This window comes from Oryzias latipes, chromosome 16 (genome assembly GCF_053564925.1).
Source record: "Oryzias latipes strain Hd-rR chromosome 16, Olatipes_Hd-rR_3.1".
Lineage (NCBI taxonomy): Eukaryota > Metazoa > Chordata > Actinopteri > Beloniformes > Adrianichthyidae > Oryzias > Oryzias latipes.
This window is the reverse complement of record NC_136252.1, coordinates 28,500,616-28,526,690: the sequence shown is the minus strand read 5'-3', so window position 1 is coordinate 28,526,690 and position 26,075 is coordinate 28,500,616. Positions and strand designations below refer to the sequence as shown.

General features: G+C 38.6%; 2 protein-coding genes across 5 annotated transcripts in view; both read right to left on the bottom strand.

Annotated features, from left to right (window-relative positions):
• Positions 1-28: 28 nt before the first annotated feature.
• On the bottom strand, positions 29-12,451 carry LOC101158972 (transmembrane protease serine 3). Of its 3 annotated transcripts, XM_078933324.1 has the most exons (11): positions 12,316-12,451; positions 12,091-12,181; positions 11,492-11,984; positions 4,834-4,929; positions 4,075-4,218; positions 3,659-3,824; positions 2,943-3,118; positions 1,628-1,723; positions 912-1,054; positions 668-823; positions 29-180 (listed from the first exon to the last, which is right to left on the bottom strand). In XM_078933324.1, exons 3-11 carry the CDS (start codon positions 11,901-11,903, stop codon positions 121-123), a joined length of 1,449 nt encoding a protein of 482 aa, XP_078789450.1. In that variant the 5' UTR covers positions 11,904-11,984; positions 12,091-12,181; positions 12,316-12,451; the 3' UTR covers positions 29-120. The 3 variants fall into 3 exon arrangements, with proteins under 3 accessions (XP_078789450.1, XP_020565992.1, XP_004078369.2); XM_020710333.3 differs by having other exon boundaries at positions 12,091-12,366; XM_004078321.5 differs by having other exon boundaries at positions 4,084-4,218; positions 12,091-12,363.
• A 4,184-nt stretch (positions 12,452-16,635) lies between these two features.
• The window catches only part of drd2l (dopamine receptor D2 like), a 32,089-nt gene continuing 22,649 nt past the window's right edge, over positions 16,636-26,075 (bottom strand). Inside the window, exons 4-8 of one of the 2 annotated variants that reach the window (XM_023963811.2) lie at positions 25,085-25,221; positions 20,482-20,696; positions 19,703-19,786; positions 19,123-19,471; positions 16,636-18,186 (exon numbers count right to left, since the gene is read on the bottom strand). In XM_023963811.2, the coding sequence (XP_023819579.1) occupies positions 17,990-18,186; positions 19,123-19,471; positions 19,703-19,786; positions 20,482-20,696; positions 25,085-25,221 (982 nt within the window). In that variant the 3' untranslated portion in view covers positions 16,636-17,989. 2 annotated transcript variants of the gene reach the window in all.

Here is a 26,075-nt window from a genome sequence, read left to right as displayed (position 1 = left end):
AATTATCTCAGCAATAATACAGAAACTGTTTATATGTTTGTTTGTTTTTTATTAGTCATCCTTCTGCAAAAAGCAATAAGAAAGCCTGGACGTTGTAGACATATCAGCTTTTATTGTCAGTTATCTGAGGGATGAGGCAAGCGTTAGGGAAGTGTCAGTCACTGCTTTCTCCTGCAGTTTCTGTGTGGAAAAAAAAAGAGATTTTTCAACAAATGAATGAAAAAAAATGTGATTCTTGTTAACATTTTTATTTTTCACTCATAAAATTACTTTGAAAGGCCCTTTATGTTCCACAGATATTCAACCGAATAAAACAAAAGCTGTTGTGCAACAGTGACTAAGGGAATTGTGAAGTGTAATTACTACACAATGCAGGTTTACTCATAACTTTTTTTTTTAAATAACGCCATCTCTTTTCTGGTGTTCAGAAAAAAATGCTGCTCTGCAGCTTCTTAAGATTTTCCAACACAATCGTTTGCAAAAGGATTTGCTCTTTGACTCCAAGAAATCTTTGTTTTGCCCTTTTATAGCTTCAAGGGTTATCATGGTGACCCGTTTATTTCCAAGTCTTTGATGCACAGCAGCAACAAGTTAACCATTAAACTATTTGATAGTTTGTCTCCAAGATGGCCAAACCTGCCCATAGAAAGTGGGTATGATGTTGTACCTCTGAGGATTCCTCAATCCATTGGAGCAGTTCAGTCACTCTGCTGTACACACCAGGTTTATTGGGCCGTGCACAACCTTCACCCCAACTCACTATTCCTGCCAGCTTCCAGTCTCCAGAGGATGTCTGGCAAACCAGTGGCCCACCACTGTCTCCCTTACAGAACAAGACATTTGCATTTTGAGCACAACTTTGACCAATAACTGAATATATATATATATATATATCTATATCTTTTAATTACCTGGCAAGAGTCTAGACCACCAACCATGCTGCCAGCACAAATCATCTGAGGTGTTATAAAGTCCCCGTAGACCCTTGAACTGGAGCAGGTTACTTGAGCTATTATCTTCACCTGAGCCTGCCTCAGCTCCTCTGACACCGACCCTGATGAAAAGCAAAAGCAAATAAAATACACAATGAAACATAGGGAGGCGTCATCTCTGAGAAATTTGAGAAAAAAGCCCACGAAAAAGATGGGAATCAAAGTTGTAACACAGCTTTTTTCAATGACAGATTTCAAATTTCAGTTTTAGAATATAATTTTAATGTCACACATCTGTCTGGACTTGATGATAAATTTAGTTTTGAGGAGGTTTGAAGATGTTTTAGTGATTTTTAAAAACAAAAATATCAATAAACATTGATTTAAATGCAGTTTTTGTTTGTATTTCTTTTAATTTAACCTTTATTTTACAAGGGGGTTCCACTGAGATGAGATTTTACTGTCAAGAGATTTTGCAAATATTTACATGTTTGCCTTTAAAAAAATGTCCCAGAATGCACCACTAGACAAAAAAACAAAACAATGTTGGATGTCAAATTTTCAAAACCTAATGCAAAAAAAAAAAAAAAGACTTACACTAAAATTACATGCAACAAAATTTGACATGGTTAACTTTGAAGCTGTTGTGTTGGATGTGAGCCGGGAAATCTAACAGTGAGTATGCGTGAAATGACCTCCTTCTTGAGTGGAGCCCCAGCCTGTAATCCAACAGTCTGCACCAACAGGAAAGATCTCATTTCTCCTGGGTAAACACACCGGTTGCACCCCATCTGCAGAGAAGCCAGCAATCAGACTTGAAAAAACTAAATGATTGAAGATGATGAAGTAACGCATTGCTACTGTTTTGTTTCCTGGAACCACATTCCTGTACAGATTTGAACTTTTGCTTTTCACCTTTGTGAGACATGCCTTCCCACCAAGCAGGAAACTTTGGAAAACATCCAATCAGAGAGCGAGCTTTGGTCAACAGAAATATTTGTTTTTTCAGGAGGCAGATGCAATTAAAAGACAATTCATATTTAATTACATTAAGTCAACAAGATTCAAGTATTAGTTGAACTTGACTTGATCAAGAAAACCAACTAAACCATTTCAAGATCCAAACTTAAGGCTGAAATGAGTCTCATAAAAAACAGAGGATTTACTGATCCCACTGAATGTTGACTTCTGAAAGTCTCTGTCACAGCATTTAGCAATTTCCTTACTTTACAAAGTGGAAAACGAATCTTTACATTTTTGCTTAAAGACCCACTCCAATCATCTATTGTTCTACTGTAAAACTGTTTCGAGTGGTCTTTTAATTATGACATTTTTAGCCAAAAAAACCCTGAGTCTTTCTCTAGGACATAGTTTCTGCAGAGCGGCAGTAGTTCGTTAGAAGCTCGCCACCGAGTTGTGGGGGGGACAACTGCCACAAAGCCACCCTGCTCTTTACCATTGCTGAGAGCTCTCTGTTTACACACTCTACTGCTAGCTTACAGCCCCCACAATTCATACCTACAATTTACAGTGCAGCAAAAATGGTGATCAGTATTAGAGCGATCCAGCTGTATAGTTTGGAGCCAGATGTGCGTTTGGATGAGGTAAACAAAGACGTACATATATCTATTTGTCTACGAGTCATGCATCAGAATGAGAGAGGGCTGGGAGCTTGTGGCGCGCCTATGTATTTTCTACATAACAAATACAATCTTTTTGCACATTTTCATTAACAATTTGAATAAAGAAAAATGCAGAAATGCAATTTTAAGCTAAATAATAACAATCCCTTACATCGTGAGAAAAATGCCACAATAACGTGTTAAAAACACCAAAAACACACTTTTCATTTGAGTGAGTCTTTACAAATTAACATAGTTTAATCTGATATAGCTTTCTCTATTTTTTCCTCAAGGAAATGCACATTAACCTGTGTGTCGAGTTTGCATTCATTTTTGATAAAGAGCATTTCTCTTCTCTGTTGATGAGTGGAGCCATGTCTTTCCCCACCTGTCATGTCAATGTCAGTGATGGTGCGCAGCAGCCCCACATCATAGTCATTATTCTGGCTGCTAAAGCCAGGGTGGTAGAGGATCTGCAGGGCTCTGTAACGTTTCCCTGAGTTGTCTGCGAGGCTCACAGAGCCGACCACCACCAGCCAGTCAGCCGCTTCGAACATCTTATATCTGCAGGAATGGAAGACAAAAGTTAAGGTTTTTTTTTTTTTAATTTCATTGTGCAGGTTTCTTATGGTTTTATTTTTATAAATCTACATGTCTGCTTTGCAGATCCGTTAATTTAAAGCTACAATGAAGCTCTTAATGTACTTTTTGAAAAGTTAATTAAATCTCACTTCTATTCATGTACATTGTCTTAAATTATAATGCAATTTAATTAATAATAACAATACTTTCTTATCTCATTAGGGATATTGTTTAATTTAGAAATGGGGACTATAATGAAAGTAATCAAATCAGGGACTCTAAATTAATTTAATTTATTTAATTGAAATTAATTTCTTTGGCAATTTTTTATTGTTTAAACCGAGAGTAAGCAAAGCTGGAGACCCATTAAGTCTGAAGTTCAAGTACTGAGTTGCAAAATCTGTCCAGCCGTGTTTCATCACCGTCTCAACAATGGAGACCTTCACTGAGCTACAATTCAATGCCCACTTGTCCTTCTCACCCCTCCTCCTAGTCCCCCATCCCCATTTGTCCACCTCTTACTCAACAAAGCAATGAGCAGCAGTGATGACCCAGTGGTCCGAGATGATGGCCCCACCGCATACGTGTCTCCCCCTCCACTGCATGCTGACTTGCCAGCCCCACGCGTACTCTGCCGCCAAATTCCCACCAACTATTCGCGACCCGTCTCCAACCACTAAGGGACAGCCTGAACACCAGTTGGAAAGGGAGCATTAAAAGAATCAAAGGAAAAGGAAAAAATTTTGCACAAAGAGACGCATTCTATAATGACAGGATGATGAACAATACAATTCTTGAGCAGAACTCATATAAAGAATACTTTAGAGACAAAACCATGGGCGTGTTGAAACAGTTGGCTATCACTGACAGGATGGTCAAAAGCTGAAACAATCATTCAGACTTTTTAATGGATAAATCACGCAAAAAGGGAGTTTCACCGTCATTACTTGCAGTAATGTTTGAGGTCTGATTGAGTGGGTTTTTGGACAGAACAGGCCTCTGGCTTGTGCTGCCGCAGCTTCCCTCCACCTTACAAAGAGTTTGTGATTCACCTGAGTGAGAAGGGAATGCCAGGAACTTGACTGAAATAAAAACAAACAGTAAAACAACATCAATGTTTTATTCTTAATTATTTTTACTTGCAGTATTTGAATTCTTTCAAACGCAATAATTGAAAGAGTTTTCTCAAGTATAAATGTAAGTATACAAATAGAAAGTGAACATGTACTGCCAAGGTCAAACTTTTTCACAGGCCACCCATTGTAGGACATCATGGCTGGCATATTAAACAGTCCTGGTTTGCAATTTAGATTTTATCATCCTTTGTTGTAATTTTAACCTGATAACAAAACCCAAATTTATGCACCCAGAGGTTTAGGTGAGCACATTAAGGTTAGATTTTATGACAGTTTTGGAATTATAATCATCAGACTACACCAGGGTGGTATGCCCCAAAGTGTGTTAAAGATGCAGCAGCTGTTCCTTCATGTCAGAAATATACAAAATATTACCGTACGGCTGCAGATCTTTACAAATGCTTCATGGATGACGTAGTATGTCATTAAAAAAGTTTTAAACAATTGACTTGGGAAGAGTATAAGCTCCGTAGTTGATCTTATCAAATGAATATATTGCACAAGTGCAGTTATCAGAACTTCGAAAGCCCACATATCATTTCTGATGCTCTATTTGCTTACCTAATAAAGCAGTACCAATGATTAGTTTGATGGTGATGGGGATTCCCACAATAGTTAGCAGCTCACGAGTTGTGCAGGCCCGAGTGCTTTTTGTTTCTGCAAACATAGAAAAATGCAACTTATTTTTTTTAATAAAACAGAGTGGCTTACATTTCCACTCTAATGAAAATAATGTTTTTGATGTATTCAATATGTTTTGTGACATTTTTCTGATGATGGAGGGTGAAAATTAATCTAGGAATTCAATTCTTCTTCTTCTTTCTCTTTCGGCTTTTCCCATCAGGGGTCGCCACAGCGAATCATCCTTTTCCACCTCACTCTATCATGGACATCTTCTACCCTAACATTAGCCAACTTCATGTCCTCTGTCAAAACATCCATGTATCTCCTCTTTGGCCGTCCTCTTGCCCTCCTGCCAGGCAGCTCCATCTCCAACATCCTTCTACCAATATATCCACTATCCCTCCTCTGAACATGTCCAAACCATCTCAGTCTGGCTTCTCTGACTTTGTCGCTGACACAGGCAACATGAGCCGTCCCTCTGATGTACTCGTTCCTTATCCTGTCTAACCTGGTCACTCCTAAGGAGAACCTCAACATCTTCATCTCCGCTACCTCCATCTCAGCCTCTTGTCTCTGTCTCACTGCTACCGTCTCTAACCCATAGAGCAGAGCTGGTCTCACCACTGTCTTGTACACCTTTCCTTTGAGTCTTGCTGGCACTCTTCTGTCACACAACACTCCTGACACTTTCCTCCAACCGCTCCAACCTGCCTGCACTCGCCTCTTCACCTCTTTTCCACAATCCCCATCACACTGAACTGTTGACCCCAAGTACTTAAACTCCTGCACCTTCTTCACCTCAGTCCCCTGTAACCTAACGCTTCTACCTTGATCCCTCTCGTTCAGACACATGTATTCTGTCTTACTACGACTGACCTTCATGCCTCTTCTTTCCAGAGCAAACCTCCACCTCTCTAGCTGTTCCTCCACCTGCTCTCTACTCTCACTGCAAATTACGATGTCAGTCTAATCTAGGAATTCAATTACTGAGTATTTCTTGATTAAAAGTGTTGTGAATCAGGAGCAGACAAAAATGCTATTTGAAAAAGATCATATTTGTGATGCAGAAAAGAAGTTATAAAAAAGATTAATAGTGGGTTGCTCGCCATTTTTGTCAAGAGAACCTGGCTGCAGACATCAACGTTCAGAACTGGAAGTCCCCCACCCATATCCCTAAAAAAAAAAAGATTGCGACCCTAAAAGGTTACATTAATTCCCAATTTTAAGTTATAATAAGTGTTTATCAGCTATTCTGAACATCTTTGGTTTATGTATAGGGTAACGGTTAGGGTAAATTATATAATTTTTGCCCCCGGCCTATAATTTCAGGGACCATCTTGTCTGCAGCCAGGTTCCTGTCATTTTTGTTGCGCTGGTAATTTCAGGTGTGTGTGTGTGTGTGTGTGTGGGGGGGGGGGGGGGGGGGGGGGGGGGGGTGTAAGATAGCGGCGGAGTGTGTAAACTACTGCCGCTCTGCAAAATCTATTCTAGAAAACGACACAGAAATTTTGCTTTTAGCTAAAAATCTGCATAAAACACCACTGGCAAAACTTTTAAAATAACTCAACAGATGTTTGGAGTGAGTCTTTAAGCATTAATACATCATTAATGCCATTAGTTTTTTTGTTACTGCTTTAGAAAGATAATCAACAAAATCAAAGACTGCACATGGTTACCTCTAAATAGGATTATTCTGATGAATTTAGGGGAGAGAGGGGAACTCAGTGATGTGGAATTTTAATAAAGCAACAAATCCATTCATTGAAAATCATCCACAATAGTTGTTGGGGGGGGGGGGGGGGGGGGGGCTGTCAAACCTGTCTAATGCTGCAGCTGCCATTGAACCGTGTAAGCAAGAAAGATCTGAATGCAATTTAAATATTTCCTCAGCTGTCACCAAACGTTAAATTGAGCCATGGGTCTATCCGTCGTGTAATAGATTGTAATTATGTTGTGGTGAAGCGCAACGGTGGCAGTACATCCTCTTTAATTACTTATTCCTTTCTTGTTCAGAGGAGTGGGACGCGTCCCATCATTGCTTCGCTTTGCTCTGACAAGAGAAAACAAGAATTCTCCAAGCTGAAGTTGTGGCTCTGCAAGTTGCTTCTTAACAATCTGTTAGCATAGAATAGGTTTACATAATAAACAGCTCCAGAGTGTAACAGCAAAGTCTGTGGCCCATCAGAACTGATATCTGTTACTCTGTTATTGTGCTGCTGTTGCATGCGGGTTTCGTCATACTACGAGTCCTCCTTCAGCAGCACAGTGGAACAGAAGTCAGAGCTGTCACCTTAAAGTTAGAAGGTTGTGAGTATGATCATGTCTGCTGGCTGAAGACTTTGTGGAGTTTTTTTGAATTTTGAACTGTCCCTGAGCGAGCATTGCTCATTACCAGATGGGAAGGTTTGGACACACAAGAACTGATGGTTATAAAGTGGCCTTGGGTTTGTGTGACCGCATTCCTTTTGCCAACCCTTAAAAATGACCTGAAAGTCTGTCAAAACAGTAATGTCTGCATGTTGTGAATACTGATAGTGTCAAAAATTCAGCCCTGTGCAGTGTCACTCTGAAACATTTGTGGGCATTCATCAGCTTTCATCTGAAGTGATGGGAACATTATATTTCATTGAGGATGAGGCAAGAATAGGGGGAAAGTTACTTTTTATTTACAGTAAAAGCTTGCTTACCAACCCAAATGAGTCCCACAGAAACTGCGAACGAAAGCCCATAGACAAAAAGGAGATGGAACTGTCTTATTCTAACTGGACAACAGCTGCTAGCCCTAATTGAGGCCCACTTTGTGCTGCTAAAGCAAAAAAAGTTCAGTCAGAAACTACCTCTGCTCTGGACGTTTTGACAGCAAGCACACTGCTTCAGGTAAATGAAAAGAGCTCTCTAAGTTATTGTTTTTTCTTCCTCCCATCGATTTTACCCACTGAATGCTTGTTAGGGTCATTGGGCTGCTGGAGCCTATCCCAGCTACTGTTCGGTAAAGGTGGGGGAAGGGTGTCCAAATCCAGGCCTTGAGGGCCAGCCTTCTGCTGGTTTTCCCAGAAACCCTGCCTCATCTGCTGTTGATTACCTGGATCAGGTTTGTTAAGCCAATAAGGAGCTTCAATGGGGAGTTGGTTGGAAAACAAGCAGGACATCCTCGATCCCCGGAATTGGACCCCCCTGATTCAGAGTCATCAATTAACCTATAAAGCATGTTTTTGGAAAATGGGAGGAAGCCAAAGTGTTCACGGAAAACCCGGGGAGAACATGCAAACTCCATACAGAAAGGACCAAGACAGGGTTTCCAACCAGGGCCTTCTTCCTGTGTGGCAAGAGCGCCGGCTACTATACCATTGTTTATTTAAAGAGCCGGTGAAAAAAAAAAATTATATTAGAGGTTCAGTTTAATGGACAATGGTGACTATTGGGGTTTATTGGTTTAATGGTTTATTCTGGTCTTGCAGAAGAAAACCTTGTTGCTGTGTTAAACAGAAAGAAAACTAATAAAAGTAAAGTGCTTTTTATGACACTTCTTACAAAAAACAACCACATCATTGCCAAACCCTGGAACTTCCATTGGCGCTGGACAAAGAACGTTGTTCTTCATCTGCTGCTGCACCAAGATGAGAAGACATGCCGCAAGAAACAAGGGGCTTCATATAAAGGGCATCACATGAAAGGGGGGAAAAATGTTCAATGGCTTAATGCATAGGGCTTGACAACAAAGGGACATCAAATACAGTGGTGATGAAAGACCCCCTGCAGTGCCTTCTCATGCTGCGTATGGGCAAAAATGTAGCACACCGCGAAAATGACTTCCAGCCCCCAAGCCTGAAAACACTTTCACAAGAGGACATGTGCTCCACTGCATAATAAGGAAGCAGTCTATGTGGATTATATTAGGAACAGACAAAAGGACAGTTTATAGATTAAAAAAGTGAGAAAGTGAGCTTCCCTGGTATGAAGGGGAGAGGTTTTCTAGTGCTTTATCATTCCAATGTCAAATGGATTTCATCAGCAAACCAATGGTCTGTAGTTAAAATCAAATCGACCTGGAGGACGTCAAAATAAATGATTATTACAATTACAATTACATTACAATTATTTTATGGTTTGGTAAATTGATGTTAGTAAATGATTGTTGAAGTTTACACATGGAATTTGAAACTGGCACACATGTCGTGATAACATTTCTTTTAATTATTATCATTATTATTATGTATAGACAACACAGCAGATACTGTGATAGTTTTTTTATTTATTATAAGTTTCTATTTTAAAACAAGAGAAGGAAATAATCAAACATTTCTAAGGACTTGATATCACGTTTTGAAAAAAACTTTCCACCAAAATTTAAAGTGAAGACTGACTGAATTTTCAATTATGTCTTATTCTATGTTCTTTAATCTCATTTATTTTTTATTTTTTTGCTATTTGCAGTTCGTTATTGCTTCTTACATAGGCTTTCTCTCATTTATTTTTCAGCCTCTTGAGACCTGGCATCCATATGCGTGGACATCACATTTTGGGTTGTATTACCACAGTGGTTAACTCTGCTTATCTGAGGCCGTGTGACCACAACATTAAAAAAAAGCATGTCAAACAAGAGCTTTAGTCTTAACAGGTGAAAAAGAATCTACTTTAGGTCGTGACTGAATTCCTTTACTACTTGATGTACTAGTATAGTGCATTCTCCATTTTGCAGAGCTGTCCAAAATCCAGTACCCTGGAAAATTTCCCAGAAGTCTTTGTGAAAAAACTGTGTGCAACTGTGTGAAAAAATGTATTTTAATGTACTATTTTATAAATCAACCATGTTTTTGGCTACGTCCAAATTCCCTCCCTACTCCTAAACTAAAAGCCTATATAGTATGGAACTATCTAGCGCCCTGAATCTTAGAAGCAATTTGGACACTTTGGTCACTACTTTTTTTTCTCAACGTAAACAATGGTGTTATCAATTTCCCAAAGTAAAAACCAACAAAGTAAAAATGAGCATTTTACAAAGACTACTTCTGAATTCACAGAGTTCAGATGATAAAAAAAAATACATATATTTTTTTTGACCAAAAATTGTTCTCTGTGCTCTATATTCGCCAGTCGAAGAAGCATCAATGTTTTTACTGGAAAATTTCTAGATCGTCCCGCACTATATAGTTTTTATATATATATATATATATATATATATATATATATATATATATATATATATATATATATATATATATATATATATATATATATATATATAGTAGTTCGGGAGTAAGGAGGGAATTCTGACATAGTCCATGTTTTTATTTGAATGTTGTATTGTCTGGTATTCGTGTATTGACCCAATCCTGTCTCTCAGAGCGTGTTCGCCTCAGGTAAACAGATAAATTTCTGTCCTGGTCTCTTTGTATTGACCTGCCCTTGTTCTTCACATTGAGACCTTTTGATAACCAATACAAGCTATGGTAAGGTGATGCTCAGCTGCATACACGGCTCCAAGGTGAACATGTCATTGTTAATCAAGGTGAGTAAAAGTGTGGAAAGACTTCTTATAGTTTCTGGTAAAATGCTGATTGACAGTGCTGTGGCAAAAACAGACATAAAGGAGTGATGTAATGTATCCTCCTTTCTATGAAAGCTTTCTTTCTGTGACATTTGGTTTTAATTTCTCATGCCGAAACACAGAAAGTCTCTGCTGTAATTAAAAACAAAAAACAGAGAACTGTCAAACTCTTTCCTTGCAAAAAAAAAAGGAGGGTCTTGAAAAACTTTACTTAAAAAACAAAGTTTAACTCACAGTGGATGGATTTCCTCAAAAGATAACGAATATAAAAACATTTTATATTTTTTTGAAAGAAAGAAAAACCACCAAAGAAGAGGATCGATTAAACTGAAAGCCCAGAAATTTATTCATTAGATTTAAAAATGTCTTATCAAAGGTCGCAGTAAAGTCTGACAGCAAAAAAGCAGATTCTATCTCCTCAGCCTGTAACCTTTGCTAACACAGAGCTGGCATAGATAGTGGATGGATTGCAAACAGCTTTCTCAGCATTCTGAGCTTTATATAAGCTGTCTGAAACCCTGCTGAGTTTTTTTTCTCCTAGTTTTCACGGCTGATAAGTAAACAGTACAAGGTGGAGGCGATAGCTGGAGTGGGTGACATGCAGGAGTAATACGATTAATTTATGGAAGCTGCTGTTTAAAGCTGCAAGCTGTTTTCAAAGCAAAGAGACAGGATGCATTGGCCTTAAGGCTACCATTCACAACCAAATTTAATATTGCGTGCAGCATTTTTATAGCAGCTATCTGAAAATCTGGTGAATATTGAGCTAATTTAATCTTATCTTCCAAATGTTGTGGATTTGATATAAAGCCATAAAATCCAAACACACACAATTGTTAATCATTAACAGGTTTAAAGTTTTTTTTCTTTTCTATTGTTGTTGTGACTAGGATGAACTAAAATTAAGGTTACGGTAACCTTCTGCAAACCTTCACCTTTCATCTATGAATATGCCTTTTGAAGAAGCCAACATTCAGATCTCTGTATGGTAGTTTTTTGAGTATTAAAATGATGCATTGAAGCTCCGCCTTTAATTAATTACCATACCTGCTTCTTCATCTGGGATGTCCTTGGGCACCAGGAGATTGACAGACCTCTCCTCCACTGGGGTTCCATTTGACAGTTCCCTCTGCTGAGCTTCGTTGTCACTTTTGTAAGTTTGGTTGTCTTGCGCCTCTGGGGATGCAGAGCTGGATGATGAACTTTTAGTAGTTTCAGGCTCTGATGTGAGATAAGGAGATGAAAATTCTGGGTATGCGCCTGCAGCAGCACTTAGAGGTTCAAAGCTGGGTATGAGTGTGAAAACAGTAGGAGGGATTAGAGAGGATACGCTCAGTATTTCAGTGTTGGCTGGACTTTTGAAAGAGTCTGAGGAACTCTGTTCGAGGGACGCAGGGCTCGCCATTTGCAGCTCGGCTTCAGAGGAGCTTGTGTTGTTTGTTTGGACCTGACAATCCATATTTGTAAAGCCACAAAGAAATCACCAACGGCAGAGTATGCTCATGATGAGAGGGGCAGTAAAAAAATGGAAACCAAAAATCTGCAAGATAAACATGACAATAATTTTTAGAAAGCGAGAGAAAAACTAAGAAAAAGAGCTGTTTTACTGAAACACACATCTGGCAACACATAACAAGATGTCTCACCTGAATACTGAATGTGCAGGTTTGACAGCATGAGCTTCATTTATATGCACAGGATTATCCATCCACTTGTCTCCTGCATTTATTAAGCCGGCTTGTAGCAGAAAATGCAGAAGAAATAGATCACTGGTGCATCCTGAGTGACACGGCTCTGACAGTGCCCACTTGCTGAGGAGCATCTTAAATCCAGAGATTTCTGCTTCTTGGCTTTGAATTAATCATTTTTACCTTCAACAGGTTGCAGCAGTTTGTCACCTCGGCTGTTCTCCTCTTCTTAGTCTCAATCTTCTCATTGTGTCACTCCCTTCAGCACCGTCCTCCCCTCCCCTTCCAGTATACTGTGTTTTTTTTTTTTTTAAATCTTTCTCCTCTGGTCACAACAGCGAACGCCGCCATTTCAGGTTTGTAATAGATCCGTGCCCTCGCTGTCACTGGGAGTCAATGAAAAATGCATGGGGATTATTGTGAAGCCTGGGTCACAGTTTAGGAACAGAGGGTAATGTATACTTCAGCGATGAGGCACTGCGGCTCAGATGCTATGCACATAAAGGCAGCGCATGACGAAGGATTGAATTGCACAGAATTTAATGCAACTTTGTAAAATAAAGCTTCTGTTATGAAAGCAATCCATAAAGCAGCTGTGAATGGGGTTTTTCAGAGCTTCCTAAGTATTTTCTATGGAGCCTATTATGTGACAGAATCAGTTACCCCTGATGGTGATGATCTAAAAGGATGAGAGTTACTCAGCATTTTTAAGGTTACACCTCAAAGCTCTGGTCACAGTAAGAAGGAGGAGATACAATATCATTACTGATCACGTCAGTGTATCTAAGCATTGACAAAAGTCAGCACCACAAAACATGTACAAAACATTAAAAGCAAATATTCTTTGTGAAAAAAAGGAAAAACTACAGTACATCTTTTTTTTTGGTATTTTTTTTTTTGCATCTGTCACTTTAAACAGGATAAAACTAACTAAAGGATAAAAAGTTTTGAAACCAATCAACTTCTGAGAAAAGAAGGCTTCAAAAAGGACAGAAAGAGCCCCCCCCCCGCATTAATTTTCATTACCAGAAAGCACACACAGTAAAGAACAGCTCTTTCCATGCACTGAATAAACTCACAATGTTTGTTCTGGGTCACACGATATTCCATGGAGATGATCAGAGGAGATACAGGACTCCATTTGTTTCCAGCTGGCTATCATCTGCTTTAAATCATCAGTGAATCTAAATCATCTCTGAATGAAATATGGTAAGCTATGATACACTACAAATTTTCTGACCTTTATTTAACAAAAAAAAATTCTATAGAAGCTAATAACAATAAGCTGTCAAGAATAGCCGTGTATTTCCACCAATCAAGAATTCTTTTTAGATAAAAAATAATAAAGTCAGACTGAAATCTTGGTCCAATCCATCACTGTAATGACTCCGCCTTCAGTCTAGTTTTTTCTTTTCAAAGTTTATTGCTGAGTGGGAAGGAGACCGAGTTTTTGTGTGAGGATAAGCAGTAATTGCTAGAGACAGTAGGAGAAGTGTCTACAAGCAGTTTAGGCTCTGAAACTCACCTCTTTGAGAGGGGTTGGACTCTTATATGGTGTTGCTCGTACCCCTAAGCTCGGTCAACATGAGTCAAGGTTCGCAAAAGGACTCCATGTCTGTACCCCCGGGTCGGGGACTGGTCTCGGCTTACGGGTCTAACAGAATACTCTGCCTTCCTGGAATCTCTATAAGGGGTTAGGAGAACTGATTCCAATGAAAGTCTTTTGTCTCCCACATGACACCTGGAAGGGGATTGATCAGGACGAACTACTTCCTTGATGTGAGCTGTGTTTTGTTGTTGGACTTCAATGTCAGTCAGTTCATCCATAACGAACACCATGTTTGAGCACAAGTGCATGTGTGTGCACCCTAATTAGGTCAATGATCATCTTTATGGTGTCATCTGACCTTCAGCCATGTGTCTTAGACACTCAAGTAAAAAGAAGGGAGAAGCTTCCAACTGATCACTACCTAATTTGCAGTCAGAGAAGGAGGCTGGTCACAGAATGGGTAATTCCCAACTGTTTTTTTAGAATCTGTTGGGAATGACTGGCTGAGCCCACTGTCAGTAGAGTCTTCAACTTAACTCCCACATCTGACAGAGAGTCTGCTTTGGAGGTCAAGAAGTAGTTGAATCGAAAGGCAAAGCTCCTGATTTGGTGGTCAGTCTATGTTCCTACCATCAGATGTGGTCGCGAGCTTTGAACCTCTCATAAATGCATTTTTCATTGACTCCCAGTCATGATAGAATAAGTTCCCAAATTCAAGAGGCTATAATAAGGGTGACTGGGTGCTCCCTTAGACATGGGATGAGGAGTTTGGTCACCTGGGAGGAGCTTCTCCTCCTCCACATAGAGAGAGGCCAGTTGAGGTGGCTCAGACATCTCTATTGGGTGCCTTCTGGGGAGTTTTCAGGGCATGTCCTACTGGTTGAGGGATGACCCAGGAGAATACTGACGGATGGTCCGGGAGAGGGGTGGGGGTGGTGGGGGGTTAGTGGAGAGGGATGTCTTTACTAAGACTACTCCCCCTGAAACCCTGGCTCCAGACAAGCAGGAGAAGGTGGATAGTTGGATGGATTCATTTTTATATAGAATTTGGCTGTTTTGCACACTGTTCTGTTTTTACAGCTCCTTTGTTAGTTTTACCATATAAATGACCACATTTGATCTTGACCTCAGACCTTTTAAGTAATAGTCTTTAGGATCAAAAACAATGAAAGGGTTTTATCATTGATTACATCAGCAGATTTAAATTTACAAAGTTGGGACATAAAAATGAAAAAGGTGAAAGGCTGCAAGGAGAGAAGTGGCCTATATATAACAGAGAAACACACAGGAGGACAGATCATAAATATAGTTTAAAGTCCAGAGATAGATTTTTTTTTATAATTAATGTAATATATGCAAGGAAACACAAGGAAAGAGATACGATCAAAATGGTCAGGGAGGTAAGCAGCAACTAAAGGTTAGATACAAAACAACTGCTGACAAAAGTGAGAAAATTATTTTAAATCATAAAGAAATGAAGTCTAAACAAATGTGGATCTTTGTTAAATAGTTTGATAGGTTATATATTTTCATAGGCTTGTTCTTCGGGTTAAAATTTGTTTTCTGAGAATTACTTTGCAATATCCTCCACTTTCCTAAGACTTTGTGTCTTTGTGCAATCGTGTCTTCCGTGTAATTTAGAGAGAGAAGCGATATTTTTGAATAAATCAAAATTGTGTGGTTTTATTTATGGACAGAAGAGGTTTTTTTTTGTTTTTTATAACATCCAAAAGTTTTAAAAGTTCTACTTTAACAATGGATAGGAGCTTTGCTGCAAAACCCAGTGCATTGTCATGCCAAATATGATTAAGATGTTATTAACTAGTATCTGACTCAGACATCTGTAAAAAGCATTGAACTTTCTAAATCTGCTTTCTAAAGCATAATTTTGATCTTGAAAAAATGCAGTAAAATGGATTTTGTTTCATTGTTTTTTGCATCAAAACTAGTGTTGTTACACTTACTCGTCTATTTTATTTTCTGTGATATTTCGAGTGAAACACCTTTTCATGCAGGATTTTTCTAAAGATCTACGACACGAGCTCTTGATATTCAAGTGTGGATCCCTCCGTTCCATCTGCTTCTACCGCGGGGCTAATTTGCATCCACGTTCCCTTGTTTACTGAACTCAAGCTGTTCAGCATCTCACACCTGAGCTTGTCATCTAAAGCACATCCCTGTCTGTGTCTAATTCATTTGGTTTCACTGAGCAGGGAGGAAATGCCTTCTTTCTGCCTCCTTGAAAAAAACAAACAAACATTTAATTTGTTTTATTTTGCTCACAGTAAAAATGAACGGATACGATGTGGGGCATCAAGTCAGTGACTTCTTCCATGAAAAAAGCTTATTACAAGGTGGATTACATCCATTGTGGCTGCTTCTATTTATTTCCTATGATGATAATTGTGACATTTTTATTCTCATGCCTCTCGTTTGCAGATTTTGGGAGGTTTAAAAATGATTTTGGGTGTTCTTGAATGACAAAAAAGGGGCGCAGATAGACCTGGAGTTAGCTTACAGTGCATGGAGGACTGGTCTTTTGTATGTATTCAACAAAAAGTTTAGTGAAAAAAATATTTTTTACATTATAAATTCCTCTTTATATTAAATCTCTGAGTGATCTCAATCCAATTCCCTTTGATTGCATTAAGGTCAGATTCCTTTCCTCTGATAAATGGAATGAATCACCTGATCTCATCTGGCACTTCTGACATTCTACCCTCAGCCTCACCCTTCACTAGCACTCCCATCCTACGCCTCCCCCTCTCAGGTTGATGTAGAGTCTTCTAAATCAAGCCGAAACTCTGAACTCAGATAGATATCCAGCGCCCACTGATTCAGAAAGAGCCAGTGTGCTCTGTCATCACCAAAGGTGGCGCTCACAACGCAGCTTTGACGAGCTGACGTGTTCAGGTTACAAGGGCAGGGACTCAGATCTTTGCTACCAGAGGGAAATCAGTGTACTTTTTTATTCAGTTAATCCAGAAACTTGATTAGAATTCAACAACATTGTCCAAATCACAATTATTTTTTCTGTGACTCCGGCACAGTTAGCTTTGTTCAATGTCCCTCCCCCAGCAGGTAGTCATTTTCCATTAACAATTTTCTTTTATGTTGGTAAAAAAAGAGAAAAACATCCACACAAAAGCTTCTGAAGTAGTAAAAGATGCACGATTGTTGAACGAAGCAAACAAGCTTTACAACAGTACTGTGTGTGTTCGCGGTAAACTGGCTGTTGGCCACTCACACATACTTTTTATTTCCTTTGTGAACAAAAAAAAAAAGCAATTTTATATTCTTAATGATTTTCTGACAAGAAGGGTAATGTGTGCTTTAAAATCATACAAACCTGCATTCCCACTTGTTTGCAGACACACTGCTTTTTTTAACTTAATTTATTTATCATCCATACCTAGTGTTATAGGTGAAAAGTTAATATTAATGAGACAAATTTCACATTAAGCTAACAATCTGAAAACAAAATCCCTTTTTTTTCTATGTCTACTGCTAAAAACATAAACATAAAAGTAACTTTTGTGCATATTTATTGTTTTATCAACAGCATAAAAGCCCCAGGATTTACTTTTTATCTTCTATGTACGCTTGAATATATAAACCAGTCACTCCAGCTTGATGCGATTCCGGAGATGCGTCAAAAGTGGGGAAAATATTGAAAAGTTCTGGGCGTCAACATGACACAAATATTAGAGCCCGACATCAAAGTTAGTGTCATTTTTCTGCCTCATTCTCTCCTCTCCAACAAAAAAAGTACATGTAAACACTAAAAAACCCATAGGATGCTTGTCAATGCTCCAAGAAAATCGAGTCTGACGAGAATCAACTGTTCTAGTAGAGTAGGAAAACAGTCACGTCTCAGCAAATCTCACTTTGACTTTGCATGCTGTGGTGAGATATCGACTTCTCACATTCCTTTCACAGATTATATACACAACACAGTGCATGTCATTTCTTCTAAAGATGCTTCCAGCTTGTTTGTGTTTCTTGTTTCTGTCTTCTACATGCCATAACACTCTTTGTTTGCAATTGTCTTGTGGTTTCTTTTATGTCTGCTGTCATCCTCTTGTTTTTTCTGTTTGTTCTGTCATTGTCTGAGCTCCCGGTTTTGTCTATTAAAGCCTCCAAGTCAGTATTAGCTTGACTTCTCAAATGTCCAGATATCTTCTTTTTTTTGCCTCGGTCTTTGTTTCAGTGCATCAAAATGCATCAGAGGTTTCTTACTTTCATCCCAATACTTCTTACCAGTCTCAGGCTTTCATGAAAGCATGAATTCCTAAGGCTGTCAGCAGTCTAGCAGTGCAGGATCTTAATGAAGGCTTTGCGAAATTCAATGTTGAAAGTTGTGTAAATGACAGGATTGACGGCGCTGTTGAGGTAACCCAGCCAGGTGACGGCGCTGTACAGCGAGGGCGAGATGCAGCAGCTCCTGCAGTGCGCTTTGAGCACATGAGTGAGGAAGAACGGCAGCCAGCAGATGATGAACACACCTGAGAAAGAAAAGGGAAATGTGGATTACAGGACACGCGTGCAGTAAAGAATCAGCTTTAATGATTGTTGCTAAGCTTCAAAAACGATAAATATCAGTGGGGAATCATCTCTGACTGTACAGTACATTAACACTGGAGGATTACAGCACAAAAAAAAGATTGATAAGAGCAAAACATTTCAGTCAAAGTGCACATAACAGAACATTCCGTTCACTTCATTTAAGATAATTGCAGTGAGCATCAGATGTACTGTTTTTTTTTTTTTAAAACCCATCCTTTTAACCTTAAATATTATGTCTAAGCTATGAAATAAGAGACAAAGAGTGTGGCATAGTTTCAATGCATCATACAAATTTGGATGTGGAATGTGAAAATTTCAATGCAAATGTAAAAAGAAAAAAAAAAGAGAAAATTTTTCCATTTATAAGAATTGACACACTCCAATCATCTTTTGATCTATTTTCACAGTGTTGTCCTTTATTTATAATTATATCATTTTTAGCCAAAATCAAAACACCTGTGTCGTTTTCTATGGCATAGATTCTGCAAAGTGGCTGTAACTCATTAGAAATTCACCTCTAGTTGTTGGCGGGAGTGTTGACGCAGAGCAACCCCACCCCCCTTCCCCTCCCTGTTGCAGAGTGTAAGTGTATGTGCTTGTGGTCCACTCAGTGTATTTTCTACATATCCATCATGAGAAAAATGCTACTTGTAAATGTTAAAAAAACACCAAGAACTTAACCTTCAACAGAGTGGATCTTTCTTTTTTTAGTGATCATTGTTTTACTTACACTTTTCAAAATGATTCTAGTATTTATTTGTATTTAATAAATCATTTTGAAAATTGATTTATTTGTAGTGTGCATATGAAAATAGACGGAACATGGCTCACTCTAAAAGTGAGCATCTCATTACTTAGTCTGTTTTTCTGCTCACCCAGCACGATGGCGAGCATCTGTGTGGCTTTCCGCTCCTTCTGCTGTGACAGCCTCCCTCTCACCCTCTCCTTGGTGGTGCCCCATTTCTCTCTGCTTCCGCTGCGTCCCTTCCATCCTTCGCACCCCCTCATGCCGTCCTCAAGGGTGGCAGGGCGAGGCGTCAGGGCCGATCTCGTCACAGACGGGGGAAGGACAGGCGCAACTGAGATGGAAAGCGAGATTCCAGTCCGCGGCGAGTGGGACGCGGTCTGGGGGGCGGGAAGAGGGGCTCGGCTTTGCTCGGTCTGGGGCAGAAACTGACCTGGTTCCACTTCCAGAGGGTGGACAACTGCCTCCTTCACCAGAGTCTGACACAGAGAGGGAGAAATGAGGCTGTTAAGGGATGCATAATTTGGGGGACAAAGAGAAGCGTGGCTGCTTGTTATGAGGAAAGATGAAACAGAAATAACGCAAGACTGTTGGTGGGGAGAGTATGATGAGATGCAGGAAGAGCATCATTAAATCCTTGTGCAATTTACAGAAGAGATCCTAAAAAGTGGAGATGAACAGAGTCTGCCTGCTTGATCGTTAGAAGTTACCACTTTCTTGCGCTGAGGAGCTGCAGTGGTGGGTCTCAGGATCAGGGTGCACAGTTTCACATCTTCTGGTTGTGTACATTTATTCTGGAGCAGCACAAAACAAAAATAAAAGAGAAAGCACAAAAAATAGTGTCAGTACATTGTGTTATTAGCTCTGCCATCTATCATCTTGCTCGCATCTCGCCTATTTGAGTTTTTAGAGGTAACTTTTTTTTTCTGAAACAAAAAGAAAAATATTTCACCAGTGATCAAGAAAAAAGTAAAAAAAAAAAAAAAAAAACGTAAAATCCAAATCACTTTTCAATTTTATACAGTTTTAATTTAAAAAAATCAGTTGGAGACACTTTTAAAATGAAGATTACCTATGAAACACTTTTGAAAGGTATACTTGGCAGATCTGGTTGAAAGATGAATGCAATGAATAAAGATAATAAAAAGAACCATAGATGCTTTATAACACGCCTTTTCCATGCGGTGTGTTAAATTAAATCTACTTGTGTAAAAATTAACTGTATTTATTTTCTCAGCCAACAGTTTTCCTACAGTAGAATGAGTTGAAAGGAGATGTTATTTAATTTATGATTTAAAAAAATCAGCTAAAATCAAGGTGTTCCTTTAAGTGTTTTAAAATTACCCTCCAACAAAAAAAGACAAAATACATTTGATATATAAAAAATAAAAAACGAAACATTTTTGTTGGATCCATCGTCCTGTGGGTCGGAGGGTTTTCATGGTGTACATCTATGAGGGATCTGCTCCATCGCATCCTCAAACTTTACCTTCTGATGTCGACTTTCTCTGGTGTCAGTGCCGGTTTGGGTGAACAGGCCGTGTCTGCGAGGAGGGCCGGTGCGTCTGCCTCGCCTGCGCAGCACCACGCAGATCTGGGCGTAGACCAGCAATGTTACGATGAAAGGAACGTAGAAGGACGCCACAGATGAGTACACCACGAAGGCTGGGTCTGCAAAGCTGCACGTGGTGCCTTCACGATTGGCTGATGCAGGAAACAACATACAAATAAAAAAAAAAAAAAAATTGTCATTTTTCTTTCATTAAAATTTCCTCTACTTGACCGGTCCAACTGCTAACTAACCTTGTGTTTACAAATATACACCTTGTGTCAAAAGGTGTATATTTGTACAAACCCCTTTTGTAATTTAGGCTAAACTTTATTTATATTGATTACATTTGTATCCTTTATTTTGTTGGACTGGACGGAAAGGAAGAAGAGGAAAGAAGGGAGGGATTGTTGGAGACACAAGGGCACAGAAGAAAGGGTCAAAACAGGAGTTAATGAAATCTGGAGGATGGTTAAAGAACTGGTGGGGGGCTGCAATCATCAAGCAACAAGATACTGGAGGATTATCATCAGTCCTGTCTGGTGTAAATGTTAGTCAAAAGGGGCGGGGCCTGTCCACACACATACTCACGTGTTTCAAACATACCTGTTGGCTCCAAAAATCTTCACATACAATCATGTCAACATGTACTCAACACAACTACAGTTCACACGGACATATGCATACAAACCAACACGTGTAAAGCATTTCATTCTGTCACACATACTATTTGTGCAAAGGTCAGCTGACACCTGTTCTCAGGTGGGTGTCTGAAAGATTAATTCTTCAAAGCCTTAAGTTAGCAAAAAAAAAAAAAGTTCAAGACACACCTGACTTTTGGACTTTTTGCACAGCCTTCATGGTTACTGGAGTCGTTTTACAGGCTGTTTCGTAAAATACGTCTTTGATCCTAAAAACCAATTCTCTGAAAACATTTATCGTGGAGTTTTGACGCTCTGAATCTTCTTGTGGCTTGAATTACATTTGAGTCTTTTCATGATGAAAGTTGAAACATATAGTCAAGACATTTAAAAGTTAACTTCTGATTAATGTTTGACTTGTTTTATCCCTTTTAAAGCAAAACTGTTACATTATAACAAACAGGGCCTGATTTCTGTCAGTTCCTCATTGTGGGAAAAGGTAGAGTCTCAGCAGGATGTGCACACTGCTGCCCTCCACTGGTTGTTGTCAACCCAGTGAAATCTGCATAAAAAACACACCCAAGTCATTTGATTTTGATACCGATACTCAACCCTGATCGGAAAAAACATTTTTAAAATCTGGGAAAAAAAATGTTATAAACTGATCCAGTTGGTCCCTATTTTTATTTTATTCACCTTCTTTTTTCTTTTAACTCTTAAACAGAGTACTTCTGTAAAAGTAGCATCAACAATCAAGTAAAAATAGTGCAACTATGAACTAGAGAAAAATATTCAACTATAAACGAGTACAAACTGGTGATTATTGGTCATGTGAGAAAGTTTAAAAATGTAGTTCCTTTGGAACTACAAGTCTTTTTTGATTCATTATTATCCATGTTTACCTAAAAAATTCTCAAAAATAGAAGTGATTTTCTCTGAAAAAATCTTTGTTGCAGTATGCCAGGAAGGTAATAGTTATTTATGGGAGAAAGTTTGGTGACTGTAGGATGTTTAGAACATTTTTGATCAGATGTCACCACATCTCTATTAAAAATGAAAAACAAGGACTTTAATTACAATTTATTAGTTGCGGTTGTTTTTGAGAGATAACGGATTTATTTCATTATTATTATTTAAATGAACTTTTTCCCAGAGCTTACACTCTGCAGCTATATCACTGTTGGCAGCAGGAGAGAACTGTTCTCATTAAAAAGAAACAAAAAACCCATCTTCTTTTTGTTCAAATGTTTTTATATGCCATGAGTTTAAGTGTTTATTAAAGGAGTTTTTGAGCCCCGAAGTCAGAATCTGTGAACAGGTTGCTAACTTTACCAAACTGTTTCTGTTTACCTCCTGCTCAATCTGTGCTTTGCAGCAGCAACATGACTTCTACTACATTTATTTAAAACAACAATCTTGAAATATACATCGCTGATCAAAACAACTATAAAAAAAACTGGATAACCGAGCCTGATCGGGAGACAAAATCCAATTTTGATCGAGTCTACAACCTGATTCCGGAAATCCCAAGTTTGCATGACTGAAAAACCCACTTCACTTCAGAAAATTGGGAAAAACTGTCCGTGTTCCAGCTGATGTGAGTTAACTTTGTGATGAAGTAGCAGAAAGAAGATAGATTTGCTGTTGTATGACGACTGGAGGATTTTAGTGATCCTTCATGAACCCATTGAATTATCAGAGCAGCTTCATTTCCATGCATAATGGCGCGTTCTTGTTTCTCCACTGTTTTCTTTGAAAGTTATGTCCTGCTTAAAACAGAAGCACTGTTTTTTTTGTGAAGAGATAGTCTTCCCTGATTTAAACTTGTAAGCCGCAGTAACTCCAAGAATTAGTTGGGAAAGAGAGCAACACTGCTTGCGAAATGTATTCATGTTGAGTGACCAATGGTGACTTGGGTCAGTTAACTGTCTAATTTGGTTCAAGGATGAAATGTAATGCAATAAATTAGGCTCTAGATAAAAAAAAAACAACAACATTACACGTATCTATTAATTTGTTATGACACGGAAAAGGAAAACATTTACTGGTATGTTTTAGTCTAAATTCAGCCTGCCTGTAAACGTATTCCTACTTTCTACTGACGGCACTTCTCCTTCGTGAGGCCACAATCTAATTAAGGCTTATGTGTCCAATTATTTCAAAGTCTGTAATCTCCTTCCTTTGATGAGAGCAAATTACTGAAGTAAGAACCACTTAAGAGTTCAGCATGAAACTGGCATGGAACTTCTTTTTTATTTTAGATCCCAAATAAGAGATCAATTTAAGACATGTTTTTTATTATAATACTGAAGAGGTGGGGTAATTAATAAGATAAAAGATGCTCTCCTGCAATTAATTTGAAACACCAAAATACATTTTCAGAAGAAAAGTAAAGTGGGACCCAAACTTACTTAAATATCTGATACATTTCTATTTGATTTGTAAATGCAGAATAATGATTGAATCATAAAGAAAGCAGACAGTTATTATATAGGACCTAAAAGAGGAGGATCTTTTTGTAGGATTGCTAAGAAAGCCATGTGGGGAGATTAATGGGGATTTGTTATGTGGGGGAGGCTCTGTGGTTTTCAGGGATTTACTGAGTTAATGTGTATGTTCAAACACACACACACCGCTAAATCTGTCTGACATTTCACAAACTGTACAAACAAGCGTACATTCACTCTGGTTTACACAAAAGTCTGTTATCGTATGGCTGACTGGTTGCAGAGCTGCATGTATGTTGTGTTTGATGTCTTCCTCACATCACACATGTTGTGGTTTTTGTTATTGTGTCAGATTATGTCATTTAAAGTCATGTACTTGTTGACATATTTCTGCTTTTAAAATGTCCAAGACTTCATTTTATGAGTGATTTCTCCCATGAATCTTTTTTTTATTGCTGGCCTTTAATTCCCAGCTTATTATCATTTTAAACTGTCAACCCCCAAGGTACCCCGAGAAAACAGCAAACATCCCTGTTTTGTTCTGGATGTGCACACTTAAAGTCACACACTCCAATCATGTTTTTTATATCATATTTGCATTAATAGTAAGAAAATGGAAATTTTTATAGTTTTCTTTTTATTGTTTTCCATTTACATTAAATCACATTAAAAATACATTATTTTGGACCAAAAAGCTTCATAACAGCCGCATTTCTGTTGTAAGCCGATGAATCAAGGCCCTTGAGTGAGTTGAAAGTATTAGCCTTTATACAAAAACTAAATAGCTTTTGCAGACTCGTAGAGTCTGACAGAACAGTGCGTAGAATATTGCTCTGCATGTCTATAAACCACACTGTTTGCCTCAGGAGGAAAAGGAAAATGCAGTTTTAAGTTAAGGGAGAAAATAGAGATTTTTTGTTTTGTCCTCAAAAAATTCTGAATTAAGACTTTGTGGCTCCTACTGGGTTACAGTCAGTAAGAAAATCGACCAAAATATCTCTTTAAGTGGTGACGGTTGCAGACCCAAGCCCTAAATCAATTGTAGCATCTCATGGTAAAGTCTTTTTGAGGAAGGATTGCTTTAAGCATCTTGACAGTCATTTTTACTACTTTGTTTTAACCACAGTGTCGTGTGTCAAAGGGGTCAAACTGAGCAGTGACATCACCTCTGGAAGTGAAGGATCTCCACAACAACATGAAACTTTGATGAACATGACAGAAGAGCTAAATCTGAACCCACATCCAAGAAGTGAAATCTTTATGTTTGTAGTAAAACAATCATCTGTTGGTTTCATTTCTATTCCTGGGTTATGAAAATAATTCCCATAGTTCCTGAAATGGAGCAGCCAATGGGATCCCTGGTTTGTCAGAAACTGGGGATTATTTCAGATTCTGACGTTAGATGTCAACTTTAATAGAAAAAAAAGAATTAAAAAGTAAAAGGAGGATTTTTACCAGTGTTGTTCAGACCGAACAGCAAAGGGCAGGAGATGGCAAAAGAGAGGAACCAGACGACGGCGATCATGACGGCCACCCTCCTCCTGGAGCTGTATCTGGTGTTGTAGAGCAACGGCATAGCCACTGCTGTGTATCTGTAACGATGCATGCACACAGGTATGTCAGAAACCACAGGAGTCATGTAGCTGTCTTTTTTTTCTCCAAAACTCATGCTGCTCACATTTCACCACCAAATGGTGTCATCCTCAGAAACTCATGTCATGCTCTCGTATATTTTAAAGTAAACTTGACGGATGAATTTTTAGGTTCCACTCAAACTGACAAAACTTGTCATTTTCTGGTTTTAAAGCCAGAAGGATACAAGAACCAGAATCAGAATCAGAAATACTTTATTGATCCCACACATATCCCATAGATATTGAAACCAGCTGTAGTCATTTTGGTATGAATGCAGGTAAAGGTAAACTGAAGTGCAGATGCTAATAATCCCAAAAGCTGCTGCAGGGTCACAGACCGAGATATAAGAGAGCTCTTAAGAGTTAACACACGAAATACGAATTTCCAGAGACTTCATTTTATGTCTGGAATTTTGTTTATTATTTTTTTTACTTTAACTTTTAACCTGTCCACCAGCTGAGTAATCAGATAAGAGCTGAAGGCCTCTTGTGTTGGACACATGTTACTGTTACAACAGGTGCGTTAGGAATCTTCTGATTCCCAAGATGTATATTTGTATAAACCCCTTTTGTAATTTAGGCTAAAATTTATTTATTTTTATATTGATTATCTTTGTAAATTGTTTCTCATTGGACCGGACGGAAAAGAAGAGGAAGGATGAAGAGAGGGATGTTAGAGAAGGGGGGAAGGGGAAAAGAAAGGGGGGGGAAAAAGGAAAAAGAAGGATGATTATGGAAGGGGAGGTAGAATTATAAAGCAACCAGCAACAATTTGCTGAAGGCTTAAAATCATTGTGGTCAGGTGTAAATGT